Source organism: Alternaria hordeiaustralica (genome assembly GCF_023758085.1).
Source record: "Alternaria hordeiaustralica strain BMP 2776 chromosome Unknown scaffold_2, whole genome shotgun sequence".
NCBI lineage: Eukaryota > Fungi > Ascomycota > Dothideomycetes > Pleosporales > Pleosporaceae > Alternaria > Alternaria hordeiaustralica.
Genome location: NW_026056774.1, coordinates 957,649 through 974,004, shown reverse-complemented (window position 1 = coordinate 974,004; position 16,356 = coordinate 957,649). Strand labels below are relative to the sequence as shown.

General features: G+C 53.2%; 8 protein-coding genes across 8 annotated transcripts; 5 read left to right on the top strand and 3 right to left on the bottom strand.

The window, feature by feature from the left end:
- Nucleotides 1-586: 586 nt before the first annotated feature.
- J4E84_001791 (uncharacterized protein) lies at nucleotides 587-1,846 on the top strand (the record flags this gene model as incomplete). Its single annotated transcript, XM_049384421.1, has 1 exon — nucleotides 587-1,846. The coding sequence occupies one exon, from the start codon at nucleotides 587-589 to the stop codon at nucleotides 1,844-1,846; it is 1,260 nt and encodes a 419-aa protein (XP_049247777.1).
- A 361-nt stretch (nucleotides 1,847-2,207) lies between these two features.
- On the bottom strand, nucleotides 2,208-4,280 carry J4E84_001790 (uncharacterized protein; the record flags this gene model as incomplete). Its single annotated transcript, XM_049384420.1, has 1 exon — nucleotides 2,208-4,280. The coding sequence occupies one exon, from the start codon at nucleotides 4,278-4,280 to the stop codon at nucleotides 2,208-2,210; it is 2,073 nt and encodes a 690-aa protein (XP_049247776.1).
- Nucleotides 4,281-4,779: 499 nt separating this feature from the next.
- Nucleotides 4,780-7,661, bottom strand: J4E84_001789 (uncharacterized protein; the record flags this gene model as incomplete). The annotated part of the gene is made up of 2 exons (XM_049384419.1): nucleotides 4,780-7,481; nucleotides 7,538-7,661. 2 exons carry the CDS (start codon nucleotides 7,659-7,661, stop codon nucleotides 4,780-4,782), a joined length of 2,826 nt encoding a protein of 941 aa, XP_049247775.1.
- A 619-nt stretch (nucleotides 7,662-8,280) lies between these two features.
- J4E84_001788 (uncharacterized protein) lies at nucleotides 8,281-9,827 on the bottom strand (the record flags this gene model as incomplete). The annotated part of the gene is made up of 2 exons (XM_049384418.1): nucleotides 8,281-9,099; nucleotides 9,147-9,827. 2 exons carry the CDS (start codon nucleotides 9,825-9,827, stop codon nucleotides 8,281-8,283), a joined length of 1,500 nt encoding a protein of 499 aa, XP_049247774.1.
- Nucleotides 9,828-10,993: 1,166 nt separating this feature from the next.
- Nucleotides 10,994-12,220, top strand: TIF34 (translation initiation factor eIF3 subunit; the record flags this gene model as incomplete). The annotated part of the gene is made up of 5 exons (XM_049384417.1): nucleotides 10,994-11,044; nucleotides 11,097-11,135; nucleotides 11,184-11,205; nucleotides 11,259-11,732; nucleotides 11,784-12,220. 5 exons carry the CDS (start codon nucleotides 10,994-10,996, stop codon nucleotides 12,218-12,220), a joined length of 1,023 nt encoding a protein of 340 aa, XP_049247773.1.
- Nucleotides 12,221-13,174: 954 nt separating this feature from the next.
- On the top strand, nucleotides 13,175-13,742 carry MBF1 (multiprotein-bridging factor 1; the record flags this gene model as incomplete). Its single annotated transcript, XM_049384416.1, has 2 exons — nucleotides 13,175-13,336; nucleotides 13,431-13,742. 2 exons carry the CDS (start codon nucleotides 13,175-13,177, stop codon nucleotides 13,740-13,742), a joined length of 474 nt encoding a protein of 157 aa, XP_049247772.1.
- Nucleotides 13,743-14,482: 740 nt separating this feature from the next.
- J4E84_001785 (uncharacterized protein) lies at nucleotides 14,483-15,697 on the top strand (the record flags this gene model as incomplete). Its single annotated transcript, XM_049384415.1, has 3 exons — nucleotides 14,483-14,617; nucleotides 14,745-14,951; nucleotides 15,050-15,697. The coding sequence occupies 3 exons, from the start codon at nucleotides 14,483-14,485 to the stop codon at nucleotides 15,695-15,697; spliced, it is 990 nt and encodes a 329-aa protein (XP_049247771.1).
- Nucleotides 15,698-15,825: 128 nt separating this feature from the next.
- J4E84_001784 (uncharacterized protein) lies at nucleotides 15,826-16,243 on the top strand (the record flags this gene model as incomplete). Its single annotated transcript, XM_049384414.1, has 2 exons — nucleotides 15,826-15,834; nucleotides 15,959-16,243. The coding sequence occupies 2 exons, from the start codon at nucleotides 15,826-15,828 to the stop codon at nucleotides 16,241-16,243; spliced, it is 294 nt and encodes a 97-aa protein (XP_049247770.1).
- Nucleotides 16,244-16,356: the final 113 nt, after the last annotated feature.

The following is a 16,356-nucleotide window of genomic DNA, read 5'->3' as shown; positions in this document are numbered from 1 at the left end:
GGTAGCCTGCTTGTGGATCCGCCCTCTTATCTCGTGTACCTTTACCTGTAGCACTATACTATCTCCCTTTCTTTGTTGGTTCCCATCTCTCGGTTCCAGACCCAGGTTTGACACGCCCCGATCAAAAAGAGACGGCCACTCGCCCTTTTTGCTTTGCAACGTTTCTTGTCTTGTTTGAGAATTCGTTCCTGTTTCGCATCGTTTCTTCAAGTTCCCTGGACCTTTCCCTCACGCGCTGTTGCTTCAAGCTTCAGGCAACAGTTCTCCACGGGCTACTCGCACGCTGTAACTCTACCGCGTGACTTGTCAAACTTGAACATCGTCAAGCAACTCTTACTGTAAAACGAACATGGCGCAACTTTCACGGTTCACTTTCCCTGCTTCAAGGGAAGATCCGCCGATAGTCGAATCATCAGCGACACCACTCACGCAGAAGAGGCAACAACCCCAACTTCACCTGCTGACGTACAGCGCATCAAGCCAAGATCATACGATCGGTGCGTCTGACAAGACATTCTCAAGACCGTTTGCCGTACGAACGCTTTCTACACCACCGACCTCTCCAACAAGGAAAAGATCTGTAACGATGGGTGCACATGATCCCCGAAGCATGCACAACAGTGGTGCCGACACACCTCCCATCACACCTGGCGGTGCCTCGCATTCCAAGTCCAACTCAACATCGTCCGACTTTCTAAGTTCGTTATCGAGTCTACGACGTGGCGATTCGATATCGTCCCTCAACCGGCCTCGACTATCACTGGACGAGTCACCACAACCTGGCAGCACCGAACTCACCACCTTCCCACATCACCTAACGGACTACGAGTTCAAGACGGATGATCGCGGGCGGAAGAAGACCATCGGCGAAGGAGCCTGGAGCGATGTCTTCCTAGCGAAACCCTGCCCACCCAAACCAACCGAACAGTCCCCATCACAGCCTCCCTGTGGCCCCGAAATGACTCCTCCACTCACCCCAGTCCGAAGCATAGACTCTGGCGTAGACCTCAGTCGACTCCCCGCCACCCCACCCATGTACGCCGTAAAAGTACCAGCCATGACCAGCGCCAAGAAGGTGCTCAGCGCAGAAGCAAGAATCCTATCTTATCTCTCCCGCTTCCCCGACGCAGAAAGCCACATCGTGCCCTTCTACGGCCTGGACACACGCAACGGTGCCATCCTCCTCCAAGCCATGGACGACACGCTGGAAGGCTGGATCCAAAAGACGCTCAACACGCTTGACGAAGAGGCTCGAGCAGCGAGACTGGCCGAAGTCTTCCCTAGCATCGCTCTCGCACTGCTCAACAGCTTGGCATGGATGCAAAACAAGGGATGTACCCACGCCGACATCAAACCCTCCAACATCCTCATCTCCTCTTCTTCGCCCCTATCAACCGCCGCGCCCAAACCCATCTACACAGACTTCTCCTCAACCATCCTCTCCCACCCCTCCGCCACCATCGAATCTTCCGCGTCTCCCCTCGGCGCTGGGACATGGGATTACCTTGACCCGTCGCTCCTCAGCTCCTCGTCTACTTCCCCTCCTTCCGCGACCTCAGATCTCTGGTCCTTGGCTATCACATTGCTGTTTCTCATTCTGGGTGGCTCTCCGTATGATGCGTTCAAGGGGAATAAGTATCAGCAGAGGGAGATGATCAAGGCGGGGTGTCCGCTGCAGGTTATGGGTCATGATGATTTGGGCGTGAGAAATTTGAAGAGGGTACAGGGGTTAAGTAGGGATCTTGGGTTTGATCTTTTGGGGTGGTTTGGGAGGGTGCTTGTTAAAGATGGGGGAAAGAGGGTTGAGTTGAAGGATTGGATGGGGGAGTTGGAGAGGAAGCTTTGAAGAGGCATTTTGGCTGGGTAGGGTAGAAGGTTTAGACGCGTTCTTCTTTCTTTCTTGGAAGGGTATGTTTTCAATGGCGCTTATTGGATAGAGAGCTGCTTTCTGTTCTGTGTCGCTGAGGACATTCGTTAGATACCCCCGTTATTTATACCGTTATTGTAATTACATGCCGACGCTGGTCTTGATCAATGTTTTAGAGATCTACCACAATTCTATTCAAGGACGAAGAAGTCTTCTCACTTTCATCTTCATATCCCTACATACACAGTGCGTAGAACAAACTCCATTCTGATTTACCTGCTCTTCTCTCTCAGTCTCACATGCCCTTCTCTAACCCCATGCTACATCTCTCATTCCACCCTTAATCCAACTTCGTTGTACCAAACAATCTATGCCCCGTATCCGTCCCCCCTTTCCCCTTGTACTTATTCCCACTCTTCCTCAACGCCACAACCCACAACTCCTTGTCATCCCTCAACATCTCCGCAAACCCATTTCCATCCCCATTTCCTCCTTCTTCTCCTTCTTTGACTACAACAGCGCCCTCCTGCACCACCCCTGCAACAACCACAACCCGAACTCGTGGACACATCTCTCTCAGCGGCACCATGAACTCCACAATCGACTTGCCGGTATTGATGACGGAGTCGACAAGGATAATCGTACGCTTGCCCTCGAAGTTCTTGGGGTCGATGTCCGAAAAGACCTTTGCGTGGGCGAATGCCGCGCCGGGAAGCGCTTTGCTGACGCCGAAGGCCATGGGTTCGCCGCCGCGCATTAGAGGGATTATCAAGGTGGCTTTTTCGTGGCGGAAACGGTAGCCGTCTGTGAGGCCGCCTTGGACGTGAGGGATGGCGATTTCTTCTAGACCGGTGATGGTGCTGAGGTATGAAGTTGCGAGGTGGTAGCCTACCTGCTCGTGCGCTTTGCGTAGGCTGTGTGACTGCTTTGTCGCGTCGCGGGTTGGTGTCATGAGAAGCTTTGCGGGGGGCTGGCTTGTTGCATGCACGAAGCGGGTTGATGGATCGCTGTGAACGCGGAAGATGTGGTCTAGTTCTGTTTCGTCTAGGGCGGCTTTGGGTAGGGTATCGAGATCAAGACGTGGAGGGACGTTGGGTGGGAGGAGGACCTGGAGGGCGGATAGGCTGTTATCGGTGATGGCTTTGGCGAGGATTTTCTCCATGGATGAGCTTCGGGTGGCTTCATTTCCTACTATGATGTATGCGCCATCTGCTTTATGGAACATAGTCATGTCGAGGGGACTGTCGCCGAAGGCTAATACTCGTAGTTTCTTCTTGTGGAGATGGTCGACGACGGCGCCTTTGAGTTCTCCAGTCACGACGTAGCCGTCTGAGATCGATCCGCCTCCGATGACCTTTATGTGCGCCAAATTGTTGCGTTCCAAGACTAGCTCCCATACTCGGCGGATACCACATGTCACGATGAGTGCGTCCACATGCCTTGTGGTAAACCATCCAGCACGTGTGAGCATATCGATCATATCGGGGTACATCTCGACTTTGGCCGCGACACTAGCACATATGGCATCGAAGTTGTCTGCCTTCTCTTCGTAGAGCAGCATGGCCTGTCGGAAGGCTGCATACGAGTAACCCTTCTTGAAGACCTCAGTCAAAGGACACTCGGCAGAGCCACCTGAGAGAGTTGCGTCCTGCCAGAACATCAGTCCAGTATCGTGTGAAGCTAGAGTCTTGTCCGCATCGAGCAGAAGCACTGTATCGAGACTGTCTTGGTCGCTAAGCGCAGAATTGACGGCCTGCTCAACTGCAGTCGTATTTCTAGCCTCATCGTGGCCCTCAAAGTTGTTCAATAGTGCTGCGAGTCGCTTTTCAGTTTGTCCCGAAGCCGTGGTAGACGTCTCGGTGATCGTAGTAAACAGTATACCGTGATCGCGACAGACGGCACGTAGTTCCGTTATCTCGGCTTCTTGCCACTTCCGTAGGTGCTCAACCGGAAGTTGTTTGCGCTCTCTGATGTTGTCCTCTTTGGTACGTGTGGCAACGATCTCTGGGTCGACCAAGAGATAGATGATGTGTGTGTAAGTTGCCCAATCCTTCTCTGTACCCACTCTCTTCGGTTCGTCCTTATCGCCTGCCTGCCAGAACATGTAATGACCCGCAATAACCCCTGTCTTGGCGTTCGCCTGGCACTCACTGGCAGCGAGGGAGAGGGCTTTTTCGCGGGACTCGTACTGTTGTTTATCCTTCATCTTCTTAAAAGCATCCAATCCACCTTCCACAACATTCTCCAGAAGCGAAGAGCCATCATAGAAAGTGAAGTGTTGGTGTGTGAAGTCGTTGTCGTTCTTTAGTTGCTTTAGCAGATATGACTTGCCGCTTCCAGAGATTCCGTAGAGTCCAATCATGGTGGGTTTGACAGGTTCAGTCGATCCTGATGAGATTTGAGTTTCGGTCATCTTGTTGAATGTCTGATATTTTGAGGAAGAAAGGGAGGTTCATGTGTACGCGGATAGCTCTAATATAAGTGTGGGAATGCGAGTTGCTTGCTGCCTGCGCACGAGAACAGAACATGCTGTGGCAGTCAAGCACGCTTGCACAGCATAGCTTGCGCGCATCTACGAAAATCAGCTGGGTCAGTGGGGTATGTCATGTGCAGTTTACATCAACCATCTCGACAGCACACCTCTTGATAGTTGTGAAAGTAAAAGTATGCTTCTCTATTCAATGTGAATAATTCATCCTTCCGAACAGGAAACCGTCAAAGTTGATTCGACGCCATACCAAACGCTATGCATACCGTCCCAATATGTGTTGAATAAGAAGCCCACCCAGATGCTGTTGAACATGCCTAGTGCGCCAAAGAACGCCAATCGTCGTCTCATCATACATGATTGTTCCGAGTGAAACTTGTTGAACGCTTCACTCGGGGTTGTCCACCTTTTCTAAGATCAAAGTCTAGAACATGCCGTTAATCTCACCAGTTTCAACATCGACGTCGATGTTGAGGTATCCGGGAGCAGTGGGCAGACCAGGAATAGTCTGAATATCCGCTGCGAGCGCATACAGGTATCCAGCACCAGCTGCCATGCGGACGTCCCTGATGGGAACGGTGAAGCCAGTTGGGGCGCCCTTGAGACTGGGGTCGTGAGACAGAGAGTACTGTGTCTTAGCTACGCAGATGGGCAGGTTGCCGAAGCCCTGCTTGACGTAGGTGTCGACCTTCTTCTGGGCGAGCTCTGAGAACTCGACAGCGGAAGCACCGTACATCTTCTTGGCGATGGTCTCCATGCGCTCTTGTACTGTACCGCTGTTGACGTCGTAGAGAAGCTTGTAGTCGGGCTTAGGCTTAGCAGAGGCCTTGATGATGCCCTCTGCAAGGTCTACAGCACCCTTTCCACCCTCCGCAAAGTGGTTGGCTGGGATGGCGTCCTCAGCACCGGCGGCGATGGCCTCCTCACGGATCACGTCGATTTCGGCTTGGGTATCGGTGGCGAAGCGGTTGATGGCCACAACGACGGGGACACCGTACTGCTTGGCATTCTCAATGTGCTTCTTGAGGTTGACGCAACCAGCACGGAGAATGTCTACGTTCTCAGTGCGGTAGACTTCGGGCAGTTGGGCACCAGGGCTGATGTCGGGGCCACCACCGTGGTTCTTGAGAGCACGGACGGTTGCGACAATGACAACAGTGTCGGGTACGAGACCGGAGGAGCGGCACTTGATGTTGAAGAAGCGCTCGCCACCCATGGTGAAGTCGAAGCCAGCCTCGGTCACAACGAATCCGGTCTGGGCGTCGTGGTCCTCATCAGGCTCGGTACCGGCCAGCTTGAGGGCAAGCCTGTCCGCGATGACGGAAGAGGCACCGATACTGATGTTTGCGAAGGGACCAGCGTGAACGAAGACAGGAGTGCCCTCAAGGGTTTGCATCATGTTGGGCTTGATGGCATCAGTAAGCAGGGCAGTCAGGGCACCGCCAGCACCGATGTCGTCGCAGGTAACAGGATCACCAGCGCGTGAGCTGGCAACCACCATGCTACCAAGACGCTCGCGGAGGTCCGACAGATCCTTGCTGAGCGCAAGGATAGCCATACATTCACTGGCGACCGAGATGTCAAAGCCGGTCTCGCGAGTCTGGCCCTTCTCTGTTGGCGCCTGGCCAACTGTGATCTTGCGCAGATGCCTGTCGTTGACATCTAGCACACGTCGCCAGGTGATAGTCTCTGGATCGATGTCAAGCCTGGCGAACTTGGAGATCTCCTCCTCGGTCAGATCATCTGGGTTCGTCTTGTCGATACCGAGCTTCTTGAGACGACGGAACATGACGGGCACAAACTCGCGCTTGCCCTTCTTGGCTGGTACTAAGCGCTTGTATAGAGCAGCATCCTTCTGAGTGTTCTCGTGGAACATGCGCGTCTCGATAGCAGCGGCAAGCAGGTTGTTCGCGGCGGTGATGGCGTGGATGTCACCAGTAAGATGGAGGTTGAACTGGTCCATGGGGATGACTTGGCTGTAACCTCCACCAGCAGCTCCGCCCTTGATACCGAACGTCGGCCCCATGCTGGGCTGACGCACGTTGGCGAAGCATATCCTGCCAAGGTGCGCGCCCAATGCTTGCGCGACACCGATTGTGGTGGTCGACTTACCTTCGCCGAGCGGCGTGGGAGTGATACCGGCGATAAGGACGTACCTTCCGTTGCGGCGGTGTTCGAGTCGCTTCAGCAGGGACAGATCGACCTTGGCTTTTGTTGCGCCGTATGGCTCGAGCTCGTGTGGCAGGATGCCAACCTCCTTCGCTACGGTTGTGATCTGCTTGGGGTGCTGCTTCCGCGAGATTTCGTGATCGGCGGGTATGGGGTCTTCGATGCGGATGGGAAGAGCCGAGATCTTGCGCTTCTTCTGCCTGTCGAAAGTCGCGTCGGCCGAGTCAACGAGGTTCTGTAGCAGCATGGCAATGGTCATGGGGCCTACACCGCCAGGTACCGGGGTGATGTGCGACGCTACCTCGACGGCGGAGTCGTAGTCGACGTCTCCTACCAGCCTCTGTCCGCTCTTCTTGGTGTCGTCCGGGATGAAGTTGGTGCCAACGTCGATGACGACGGCACCGGGCTTGAGCCAGTCTCCCTTGACGAACTGCGCCTTTCCGATCGCAGCGATGACGATGTCTGCGCGGCGAACAACTTCTGGCAGGTCGGCTGTACGTGAATGGCAGACGGTGACGGTCGCGTCGGCGTTCTTCAGCAGGTAGCTGACGGGGCTTCCCACGATATCGCTGCGTCCCAGTACGACGGCGTTCTTGCCTGAGATGTCGATACCGGCCTCCTCGAGCAGAACCATGACACCCTTGGGCGTGCATGGGGTGAAGAGGGGCTTGCCGCCGCGCTTGGCCAGCTCACCGATGCTCTGGATGCCGAAGCCATCGACGTCCTTCTCGTCGGCGACGGCGGATGTGATGGTGTGCTCGGAGATGTGCTTGGGGAGGGGCAGCTGGACGAGGATGCCGTGGACGGCGGGGTCGTTGTTGTACTCGTAGATCTTGTACAGCAGCTCGCCTTCGGTGAGGTCTTCGGGGAGATGGACGAGCTCGCAGTCGATGTTGGCCTCCTCGGCGGCCTTGAGCTTCATGCGCACATAGGTGCTGGAGTCGGACCTGTCGCCCACTGTCGCGCGTCAGCACTCTGCATCCATCAGCCCGCCGCAATGGGATGCGACTCACCCTGGACAATCTTCAGGCTCGGGCGGTATCGCGGGTTCTTCTCCTGCTTCTCCTTGATCTTCTGGCCGAGCCTCTCGCGGATGCTCTTGGCAATGGCGGTGCCGTCAATCTTCTGTCCAGCCATGGTGAAGCGTGTGCTGGAGAAGTGCCTGGAGGTCTGCGCAGTCTTGACGACGGTATATAGTTGGCGGGGAGCAGTCGAGCACCAATATTTTCTCAGCGGGGTAGCTGTAGCTTGCGGAAAGCCACGGGCGAGAACTCCAACGCGTCCGCCGCAGATCGGATATACTTTCATCGTCCTACCAATCCTGTCTGCGTATCTTTACCAAGTCTAGGATGCACGGCGCGACGTGTTGATACGCATTTCTATGTATGTTTCCAATGACTCAGTCTGGCGCGTCCGATAGCACTCTGGACCCCGGAAAAAGATCAGAACCCGCCGACGCCAAACTTTTGCTCCGCGACTCGCGTGTGCGTTACATATTACGTACCACTCAGGGTGCTAAGGTCCGAACGGGCAAAACAAGCAACGCGACTTTCTCCAACATGGTTCATTGTACTGCTACCAAACCAATCCTGCCTGTAGCTATCATCTTCTCCGCCTGGGTTGTCCTGTGTATTCATGTACTGTACTCTGCGGGTCCGCAATATTTCACAAAGCTACATCAACCCAGGGAAAAACTGACCACTCTCGAGCCTACATCGACGTTAGGTTACCCACTTTGCGTGTCTCCATGTAGTCTCTAGGCCTTGGTCGCATCCATCAGAATCCCATACATGACAAACATTTTCTCTGCTTTGAGCTTGAGATCCTCCGCCTGATCTGCATGGCAGAAGCGGGCAAACCTGTCCGGGTGCCAGAGATTCCGTGTCTCTTTGAGCCACTCGTACGAATATTTACCGGAACCTTGCAGCAGTGCCGACAGATCGTGAGAGCAGATGCCCAATGAAGATACCGAGACCGATTCCTTAAGTGGTTGACATTCCAGCCTAGTGCACTCGTCGACATAGCTTGACATCGCTGGGAATTGCTGTAGCTGGCCGGGTGTGAGGAGCGTCTGTAGGTCTTGCTGAAACTGGATGTATACTGCCTTGGGGTGTTTGTGGACTGTGAGATCGCCAAATTCGATCCAGGAGCCGTGCACATAACCCTTGAAACCCTTCCGGTTGATGACTATGAACCAGTCACGACCCTCGTCGCGGATGACCTTGACTTTTTCGCCTTTCCTGAGCTCTACCTCCCAATTGTCTGCTTTGTGCGGTCGCCCAGACTTCTTGACGGTTGCCCACTGGAAGGGTACAGGCTCCTCTGGCTTTCCCGGTATGTGCTGCATACGCTGTTCGGGCGCGGGCGCAGGAAGCTTGCTTTCGCCGGACTCGTTGCCATTGACCGAGCCGGAACGGGAACTGCTCGGTGTAGAAGTGTTGTTGGTATGCTCCAGATTGGTGTGGATAGCTTCTCTCTCGAAGCCAACAACGAACGGCGCGTCCAGCCCTACCGAGTATTTCTTGATGAACACGAAGGTCTCGCCGTTTTCCGCATGCGGGCTAATGAAGACGTACTGGGACATGTTAGTCGCTATATAGGATAGCACATGTGCATACTCACAGCGAGCTCTTCGTTGATCTTGCGCATCTTCTCATCCCGTTCCAGACCTCCCCAAAGCTTGTTCCATTCAATTCTCATGAGCTTGGCCTCGAAGTTCCAGAGATGACGGTCCCCGCTCTTGATATAGTATGACCCGTTGGCATTCCATTGGACGTTATCTAGCGTACGGGCTACCCTCAGTTCGCCGTTGATAATTCCGTTGCCCTCGCGGAATCCAGAACTTCCCTCTTGTAGCTTGGCTTGTAGCTGAATTGGGATATTCGCACATGCCCACACCGTACCCGACCATGCTACGAACGAGTCTGCGGCGCCAAGCTGTACGCGGAGACCAGACCGAAGGTATTCGGAATCCTGGATGGTCTGGATGAAAGACTTCAGCGCCGATGGGACATCAGGTCCGACCATGAAGTGCGTTGTGCCGTCTTCAGGCTCCCAGACGAAGAACCAAGACTCGGGTCTGCTGCCATACGAGGCCCATGTGATCTTCTTGACAAGACCTCGACCTGCGCCGACAGCTTGGAACAGCCTGGGTGGTAGATACGTAGCGCTGTAACCGTTGGGAGTACCGAGGAACTGATCGCTGCCTTGGCCCAAGGTTATGATGTACTTGTCCGGTGGTAAAGGCCTGAGTCTTCCTAGCGTAGCTGTAATGATAGAGGGAGGAAGCGCTGCAGAAGCCATATTGAAGGTGGGGAACTAAACAATGTGGAGCCTACATCGAGGTTAGGCAGCTGCTTCGCTTGTTTTCATGTCGATGTAGTCTGCAAACCTGTTCAGTGTCCCTTCCTGTATGAGAAGGTCTCGAGATCCGCGATTCGAATTTGGCGTATTTGGGAAGTCGCGCTGGAGTATTGTGGGCTTGTCAACCGCGAGGTGGAAGGAGCAGCGCGTTTGCGCCAAGACTGCGCTCGCAACAAACGGAAAGCGCGACGCTAGCATCGTTGGTGAATGTGAATGTGACAGTGCAAAGTATAAGGATTACACAACAGATGAAGAAGAGAAACTGCACTGCACACCACACATGCGCCTGAACCGGCCACCTCATACAAAGACAATAACGAACAGGCCTGTAGCGTGCAGCCTACAATAAGCTAATAGCAGGTGAGCAAGAAGATGCAGTGTTAACGTAGCATGATGTTCAGCTTTTCCCCTAAATCGGGTGAGACTGTTTATCAGTGACTGCAATCATCCGGCGAGATAGTGATCTGTAATTTGTGAACACCTTCGAGGCTTTTGACTGGCATCAAGCCTAGATACCCGGTGCCAATTCCAGCACTTGAACCAGCAGTATAAATGATGGGTTGGAGCAGTTGACAGCTTGACAAGATTGCAGCCGCGGGAGAACGCGCCCGTCCTCATCTTGCACATGGTGTAAGAGGTGATAAAAGGTACCTGACTCAGATTTACCAGCTTGCCAGCTCAATCACTGAGTAACGAAAGCATGGTGACATCTTACGGAACGATTGATCTGTGACTCACAAGCTGCTTCCTGGTACGCAACACAGCCTACCCCTTGCTGATGTATGACTGCCCGAAAAGAAAGCAAATCCGCTGTGACTCACCTCAGGAAGCATCGTTGAGCCAGGTACAGTCCCGAATAGTGTCCACTCCAGTGTGTATAGTCACTAGGCTTTTGTAATAAACATCTGAGTCAATGCGGAGATGGGATGATGATGTTCAGCACGCGTTCATCTATGGTTGCGGGACAAAGCCGCTAGTCGGCTAGCGCCAAGCAGCCCACTTCGCCCGCTGAACGTCGATATGCACAAGAGTCACCCAAATTTCGAGACGCCGCCCGCCACATATAAGCCGACACACCACCCCGCCTCCACACACCCATCACAAACATGAGGCCCATTCTTCTCTCCGGTCACGAGCGTGCGCTCACGCAAGTCAAGGTTCGCATGCGCTGTGCGTAGGATGAGGGACGAGGAAACTAATAGCATACAGTACAACGCAGATGGAGATATCATTTTCTCCGTATCCAAGGTACGTTTTCCTCCCGGTCTTCTGATGCGCGGAATCTGATTTTTGTAGGACCACGTCGTTTGCGCCTGGTGTTAGTAAACAACCTGTACAAGAGGAATGCGAAGAGAAGCTGATGCGACGCAGACTCACACAACGGCGAGCGAATCGGAACATACCACGGACATCAGGGAGCGCTATGGACGGTCGACGTAAACCCATCCTCTGAGCTTCTGGCTACCGGTGGAGCAGACAACACCATGAGGTTATGGCATGTGCAGACGGGCAAGCTTCTCCACACCTGGGAATTCAACACCAGTATCAAGCGCTGCGAGTTCTCTCCAGACGGCAGACAGCTACTTGGTGTCACCGAGAAGCGATCAGGTCATCTCTCCACCATCTGCGTCTACCCCATCAACCCCGACCCGGAAGCGCAACAGTCGGACGAGCAGCTGCTCAGGATCGTATGCGACGAGTCCAAGGCGACAGTCGCTGGCTTCTCATACCTCGCAAAATACATCATCAGTGGACACGAGGACGGCTCAATAACTCAGTGGGATGGCAAGACTGGAGAGTTGCTCAGCTCCAACTACGACGTTCATGAGCCAGACATGCAAATCAGTGAGTGTCATCCACACCTCTTTGGCTGGAATGGAAGCTAACAGTGTGCAGCCGACATCCAATGGGCTCCCGACCGAACTTACTTCATAACCGCCAGCAAGGACAAGACCGCGAAGCTCGTCGACGTCGAAGAGCTCAACGTCCTCAAATCATACGTTGCCGACACACCCCTCAACTCCGCCGCGATCACACCCGTAAAGGACTACGTTATCCTTGGTGGAGGACAAGCAGCTATGGACGTCACCACAACCTCGGCACGTCAAGGAAAATTCGAGGCACGTTTCTACCACAAGATTTTCATGGAGGAGATTGGTCGTGTGCGTGGTCACTTCGGTCCTCTCAACTACGTCGCGGTACACCCACAAGGAACCAGCTACTGCAGTGGAGGAGAGGACGGTTACGTGCGTGTGCACCACTTCGACAAGCCATACTTTGACTTCATGTACGAGGTTGAGCGGGAGGTCGCGCAGTCGCAGTCGAACTTGTAATAGTATGACCTCACGAAGAATGGTTGATATGGTTCGATATGGCTGCATGCATGCAATGGCGTTCCGGCGGTCGGGTTGGGTGCTTGTCAAGATTAGACGAGCCTTTGTCAAAAGTTCATGAGCGATCAGGGCACATATAGACACTTTATCTAAGCGTCCGAGCACATGTACCTCATCAATGAAAACTTGAAGCAATGTACTGATGCACATTTCCATTGTGTTTATATATGTCCCGCCCCAAGCACCAGCGCCTGCCCATAAGGAGCAGACACCCAAGCATTCGGTCAAAAGTACAAGCAAAGGGCTTGGAACGAGTTGGTAGCTGATCTTCCTGCTTTTGACAAACGAGTCCATCATCGAGAAGGAAGGACGACGTATACTGAAGAGGTTGTAGGTACACAGAGTACCAAAGGATAAAGACGCGTCGATGCTGCTCACTCTGTCGAGCGCAATGTGAGACGCGAAAGAGAAATATTTGTCAACGACCTATAATCCAAACACAGCGGCTGGCTTAAAGGACTGGTAGCTAGCAACGATGAGCTGTGACACACAATGAGTGCGCTCGTGTTAGACATCGCAAACGAACGTTGAATGTAGTGATTGTTCGGTGAAAGAAGGGCGGAAGAACATTGAAGGGCTGAAGCGATCGTGGAAGCTTCGAGAGACCCTGTCCTAAGCGAGTTTAGCGCGTGGCGGTGACCTCACCTGCCGCTCCGACTCATCGCGCTCACACATTGCTCTTTGGGCCTCTACATAAGCAAAAGCTCAATCATCTCTACTACATTGCCCTTCACATCCACATTACATTTCCTCTCTTCCACGTTCGCCGACAGATAAATCCATCGACGAACAATCACCCATTTCAAGAGGACACCCCACATCTGCGCCCAACTCAGCCTTCCGCACCCGACAACCACAACCTCAACCCCTCTACTCCTCAACACCACATTCAAGATGTCTGACGACTGGAACTCCGTTACCAAGATCGGCAGCCGCACTCGTGGTGGCGCCGCCGGACCCCGCGAAACCGTAGTCAAGGGCAAGTCAGCTCTGAACGCTGCCCAACGTAGCGGCGGTATCGTCGCCACAGAGAAGAAGTTCGCTTCTGCCAACGCCGTGAGTACTCCTTGCACGTCCGACTTAGTTTAACAACTTCGTTCTTCGTGATTCCCAAAGTTCACTCAAAACAATACTAACCGACCAGCCACAGGGAGCTTCGTCAGAAGGCCAGCGCCTCACCAAAGTTGACCGTTCCGATGACATCGTCAAGCCCAAGACCGTTGGTATCGCCGTCGGCCAAGCCATCGCTAAGGCGCGCTCCGAGGCAAAGAACGACAAGGGCACAACTATGACGCAAAAGGATCTGGCCACAAAGTGCAACAGCACACCCACCATCATCGCAGACTTTGAGCGCGGCACAGCAACACCAGACCAGAAGCTGCTAGGAAACATGGAGCGCGTGCTCAACGTCATCCTACGGGGTGACAAGATGGGGCAGCCCAAGTTCCCGAAGAAGAAATGAGCGGGTCATTGCTAAGGTCGCAGACCGGGCGCAAGGACACGCTCAGGTTGCGATTTTGCGATGCATTCCGATTCTAAAAGTCGGCTTCGGCTGCGATAAGTCTCTTCTGAATTAGCGGGCTTGGGATGGGCGTTTGATGGACATCACGGTAGAATACCACAATGGTGGACAGCGTACGATAGCTACGGCCTAGCCTGTACTGCGCGGGCTTTGTAGCTCAGTCTCATTGAGCAGCTGTAGAAACTAGATAAAACTACGATCTACGCGCAAGCAATACATTGCCTCTGAACATGCAATTGACATCATCGAAGCTACATGATGCGCAGCATCGCACTAAATCCCTCAGTTGTATCGTCGCATGCGGCGAGCGAATCTCCACCCCTTAGAGCCCGATGCTAGACAGATTCGAGTGCACCGACATATGTATCGTGATGCGGCCAAGTACATGATTGGCTCGTGCTAGCTAGCGACTCACCGTTACAATCAAGCCTGTCGCCTACCTTCACAACACAGCAATAACATGATAGTCTGAGACCCTCCCATACTATGCTCATACCCTCATACTCGCACAAAATAAGAATCTGTGGTGTCGGCATCCCCATGTAAACAACCTGCCCATTTCAGCCCTACTGCGCCTTCCAACTTCACCTGCGCACTTTCCCGCGAGAGTGCCTGCGCTAACCTCTCCCAGACCCATCGTCTTTCTCTCTATCCTCCTCATCTTCTTGTTTTACTTCAGCATGAGTACTACAGATCAAACTTCCACGGTTCCTGTCCCGGCAGAGCCGGCGTTGGACTACCACTTCAAGTACACGGTGCAGAAGGGCGTTTTCATGCAGAGCGAAGATGAGACTGATGACAAGAGTTTTGATTTCGTATGTTCCACTCTTATCTTCGATATTCTGCACGCAACCATGCATTTCGCGATACCGCTATATCCCGTCGCTTCATTCTCATCATTCGGATTTGGCATCCAAGGTAGCTGGCTGACATCCGTGGCAGAAGACACAAAAGTTTGGTCTGATCGATCGTTCCTACCCGGGAGAAGATGGCAGCGAAGAAAAGCAATGGAAGCGTCTTGAGAAATACGTGGCTAGTCTGGAAGCCACTAAGAAAGATGGCGAGAGCTACAAAGTGCTCTTTCTGGGTCGTCATGGTCAGGGTTGGCATAACGTTGCAGAGACAAAGTATGGGACGAAAGCTTGGGACGTAAGTTTAATCCGCCTTACTACCCTTTCTCTTCTCTTGGATCATTCCTCTCCGGACATATGTCATCAAGGAGACATGATGTTAACATAAACATCAAGTGCTACTATGCCGCCCTCGACGGCTACGACGGCATAACCTGGGCGGACGCAAACCTCACAACTGTAGGCCAAGACCAAGCTCTCGCCGTGAACAAGCTGTGGGCCGAACAACTGCCCCTCGGCATCCCACCTCCACAAACTTACTACGTCTCACCCTTAACCCGTACAATCGAAACAGCAAACCTGAGCTTCAAGTCCCTTCCACTTCCGTCATCCCACCCCTACAAACCTTTCATCAAAGAGCTCGTCCGCGAAGCCCTCGGCGTACACACATGCGATCGCCGCAGCACAGCCTCGCACATCAAAGCTACCTTCACGGACCCACCTCTCACTTTTGAACCCGGATTCTCAAACGAAGATCTTCTCTGGGAGGCTGGATACCGGGAACCGAGGTCCGCAAGACGGTACCGCCTAGCCACGTTCCTGGACGATGTTTTCGCTTCCGATGAGAATGTGTGGTTGAGTTTTACTAGTCATTCGGGAGCAATTGGCAGTATGCTGGAGGTGCTTGGACACAGGACGTTTGCGCTTGAGACTGGGGGTGTTATACCGGTTTTTGTCAAGGCGGAGAGGGTGCAGGGGAAGAGGGAGGTTCCGCCTAAGGAACCTAGTGCTTCGCCGCCGTTGTGTGATGGACCGCCTCAGTAAGATCAGAAAGGGGCTCTGAATCAGACTGGGGAATCAGATGATCGACAATCCTATACTGTGACGGGTGACGTGCAGGGTAGTCTAATCTAGTAACTCCTCACAACCGAATCGATTGTTCACAGTTTGCTATGTCACGCGTGTACTTAACGACGTACGTCGCTTGCCATTATAGCACAAATATTAGCGAAAGCACATAAAGAACACAGTCGGCTCTCATATCCTCGTCTCATCGACTATCATCTACCGATTCCTCAGCAGCAGAAAATGTCCACCACTCCACCTATCAAACGAGACCCCTCCTGGACGTTCGACCAACTCAAGATAAAGTACGACATCCTCTGGAACGCGTACTCTGATCATGACATGCCCCTGGATGATGATAAGAGTGAAGAGGATAAGAAGAGGATTGCCGAGCTTGAGACTTCGCTACAGGAGCTTCAGAAGAAGGACGAGGCCAGGCTTGAGGAGCAGAAGAAGAGCGAGGCGCGGAACAAGGCATCGATTGAGTCGCAGAAGCCATACGAAGGAGACCCACACAATCTCTAGATGGAAAGGCTGAACGAAATGCTCGGGGACCTCGAATCATTTCCTGTTAAGTACTGTAATTCTCAAGCAGACGTGAAATGAGATAAAATGAAACCTTACTAGTAAAGCTAAGC